Here is a 3,854-nt window from a genome sequence, read left to right as displayed (position 1 = left end):
ACACATTCAGTATCAGTACTCTTCATAGATTTTGTAAAGTTTGTAAAGTAACTACTAAAGCTGTTAGATAAATGTAGTGAAGTAACAAGTACAATATCTCCCTTTGAGAAGTACCTCAAACTTGTACTGAAGGACAATACTTGAGTAAATCTAATCATTGTTATATACACAGGTTATTACTGGTCAGTGAGAAAATAAGCAAAGTATTCACCCAAACTTTTAATAGTTTCAGACAATCAGCACTCATCATAAGTCATTATTTTGATTTTCATTTTGTATTTATAAAACTGAACATTAATAAACACGTGCAGGTGAACTTAAAAATACACCGTGTTAATTTGAAACTGTGTGTTTAAGCCTTTTCTTTACAAATTAAATGAAGAGTCTGTTTCTTATTGATAAAGCACCAACTGTCAGTTTAAAATAAAAATGAGACATCAGTTGAAGTTTAGCAAAATTGTTATTGCAAACATCATGTAGTTTGATATTAATGTTTATATAACAGATCACCAGAATATCCTGATTAAATGTATAAAAAATATTTTCAGAGTAAAAGTAATAAGATGTTGAAGTTTGTGGCTCATTTGTGTAATTATATAATTTCTGAGCCAAGTATTTCTATTGATATTGATATTAGCTGCAACATTTACATTAAGAAGTTAACAAGTAAATTGCCTAAAAATATTTCAATTAGCATTTTTATTTTGGACAAATAATAACCAATTCCAGCCATTTTTTCCAGCTGTTAATATTAATAACCATAGTATGCAAACAAACACTCAAACTCTTACTTGTTCTTTTCTAATTTTTTTTAATGATTGATAAGGAAAAAAGCTAAACAAAAATAGGTAACCATAATAGGTAATTTTCCATACAAATAGTTTTTCTTTTTCTTATTAAACTGATCACTGTTAAGTTAACCATCAATGTTAATATTAATCCATTTAAATATATTACATGTTATGAAATAGAGGCCTATTAATATGTGTAAAATCTTTTGTTTGGTCCAAAGGTCCTGCATTTGGTTTAATGCTCTGAGAACAAATTGATTATTTGTCATGTTTTAATTATGAAAGGTTTATAATATGTGATCTTCTTCTATTATGTTTGTCATCCAGAGATTGAAGCAGAGAAGGAGAACAGAGGAAAAAGTATGTTCTCTCAACAACAACAACAACAACAACAACAACATCAACAACATCCTCATCATCCTCAGCAGCTGAACTCTCCCAGGCCGACATCAAGTTGGTATATTGGACGCAGACCACGAACTGCCTTCACTAACAGCCAGGTAATCACTGAATCTGTCAATTCGTCATTCAGACAAATAGACCCGAAGAAAGGACTCTCTGTCATAAAGTTGAGGACATCCAGCATAAAGGTACAACACTGAAAGCAAATACAGGTTTGTCTTTAGTCTGTTAATGTCTTTGTGTGTTTGTGTTTGTGTGTGTGTCCTGCAGGTGAATGTGCTAGAGACAGTGTTTCGGGTGAACTGCTATCCAGGTATCCAGCTGAGGGAGCATCTGGCAGGGAGACTCAACCTGGACGAGGACCGCATACAGGTTCAGACAGAACACACAGAGAATTTAATGTAGCTCTTCTGCTTCTGCTGCTGTTACTACTTTTAACTTCTTCATAATCCACTGGGTGGGTGTCTGTCTAAACTCAGTGACCCTAATTTTAAATTTCAACTTTCCAAAAATGAATATGTCGTGCCGATTTTAGGAGAAATGTGTGTAAAGTCATTCACAAGACATGCAGAATATTTCCAGCCATAAAACTACATATTCCACCAGGACATATGTTTAGTGTTTGTAGTCCCATTTCACTCACTCATGTCGTCTAATGATGCCTTTAAAGAAGAACTCCACCGATTTTACACCTCAAGGTCTGTTTACAGGTCTACTGCCACTAACAGGTCGATAAAGGGTGTGTGTGCAGCACCCTACCAGCCACAAAGCTTAGTCAGCAAGCTAATTAAATTATTTATAGATAATATTTATATATACCTATATAGTTTTAACTTTTTAAGTATTTTAATATTACTTACTTCTTGATTTTACTTCTATCTAATACATGTAAGTAGGTCTAAAAAAGGAGCAGAAGACAGTAGCCTCGTATGAAAGCATGTTGTACGTAATGACAAGTAGCTATTATACTGTTAGCTCTGCCACCTTAATTTCTCTCTCTCTCTCTCTCTCTCTCTCTCTCTCTCTCTCTCTCTCTCTCTCTCTCTCTCTCTCTCTCTCTCTCTCTCTCTCTCAGATCTGGTTTCAGAACCGGCGGGCCAAGCTGAGGCGTTCCCTCAGAGAAACCCGTCTTCAGCTGGTTCAGACAGCCGTGGCTGATCTTGGGGTCAGACATGAGGTCATAGGTCAACTGAAGCAGGATGACGCCCAGCAGCTCGCCTCTCATCTCCAGCTGGAGGTGGAGGAAGGGGAGGAGTGATTCTGATGACCTCGTCCTGTTTCTGATGTCAGGACTGGCTGTTTACATGAACATTGATTCATCAGCTTCTGACAGCTTCTGTATTTCTTCTTCCTTCCACATATCATGAAAAAACACAACTGTGGACAACAAATTGTGACAAATAAAAGTCACAGTTTGCTTACAAACCACTAGTAACACAGTGTTTATTGGCGCATCAATGTTTTTTGGATATTTGACATCTGTGCTTTTTGGTTATCAGGATTTAATGCTTACACGAGGTAACACAAAACAGGTTCCTCTATCCAGCATACTGAGGAAGTATGTCTTGCAAGTTGTGAGATTCGCTTTGGATAAGTTTGTTAAACGCTCTGTAATGTTCAAGTGTCTTATTATGTGAATAGGTTTCTGTTTTCTGAACTGTACAAAGTCTAATTAAAGCTAATTAAAGTATTTGAATCTTCTGTCTGTTCCTTGGATGACTTCACCACAAACCCCGCAGTAGACAAAGTATTCACATCCTTTTCTGAAGTAAAAGTAATTCTACACTTTACTCTGTTGTAAAGTAAAAGTACTGCTCTGAAAATGTTTCTTAAGTAAATGTATGTTAAGTATCAGGAATATGCACTTAAAGTGTTAAAAGTAAAAGTAGAAATCAATGCAGAAAAATGTACCTGTGACTGTAGGGACTTTCCAGTATATTATATCATGAGATTATTATTGCTCATACATTCATGTAAAAGCAGGCTTTTACTGCTGTAGCTTATTTTGAACTATTTTGTAACAGACTTCAACTAATAATTATTGTCATTATTATATAATCTGCTGATTATTTTTGCCATTGATCGATTGACTGTTCGTGAAAGTTCTGAAAATAGTGAGAAATGCCGTCGCATTTACCCAGAGCTTCATAATGTTTGTTTTGTCCAACCAACAGTCCAAACCTCAACACTAACACCACATTCAAATAATTAAAATAAATTAAAAGGAAAAGCAGCAAATCTTCACATTTGTGAAGCTGGAACCATAAAATATTTTGCATGAAAAATGATTTAACAATCAAAATAGTTGCCAAATAACTTTTTGTCAACCACTTGTTCATTTCAGCTGTACTTGCATAAACTGTTGGGTAGTTCATCTGCATCACAACACACGCAGATTAGGCTAATAGCATTACTGGATCACTATTATTGCCATCATTATCATTATTATTATTATTATTATTAGATTAAACTCAGTCTCAAATGTGTAACAGAGGGACAGTATTTATTACTGTGAAAACTAAACAGATGTTCTACTTTGGTAATTCAGAAGAAAAGGGTGCAATTATGCTTTGTGTTTGTGTGACACTGGTGACAGTTTTTAAAAAGGCTCCTCATCCTAATCTCACACATTCAGTATCAGTACTCTTCATAGATTTTGTA

General features: G+C 34.9%; 1 protein-coding gene across 1 annotated transcript; it reads left to right on the top strand.

Annotated features, from left to right (window-relative positions):
* Window positions 1-1,118: 1,118 nt before the first annotated feature.
* Window positions 1,119-2,779, top strand: hesx1 (HESX homeobox 1; the record flags this gene model as incomplete). The annotated part of the gene is made up of 3 exons (XM_046042404.1): window positions 1,119-1,291; window positions 1,464-1,565; window positions 2,269-2,779. Coding segments are annotated over 3 exons (458 nt in total), but the record flags the coding sequence as incomplete, so codon positions are not given.
* Window positions 2,780-3,854: the final 1,075 nt, after the last annotated feature.

Source organism: Micropterus dolomieu, unplaced genomic scaffold, assembly GCF_021292245.1.
Source record: "Micropterus dolomieu isolate WLL.071019.BEF.003 ecotype Adirondacks unplaced genomic scaffold, ASM2129224v1 contig_12903, whole genome shotgun sequence".
Lineage (NCBI taxonomy): Eukaryota > Metazoa > Chordata > Actinopteri > Centrarchiformes > Centrarchidae > Micropterus > Micropterus dolomieu.
Note: the sequence above shows the minus strand (reverse complement) of the source record. Positions and strands in the feature narration are given on the sequence as shown.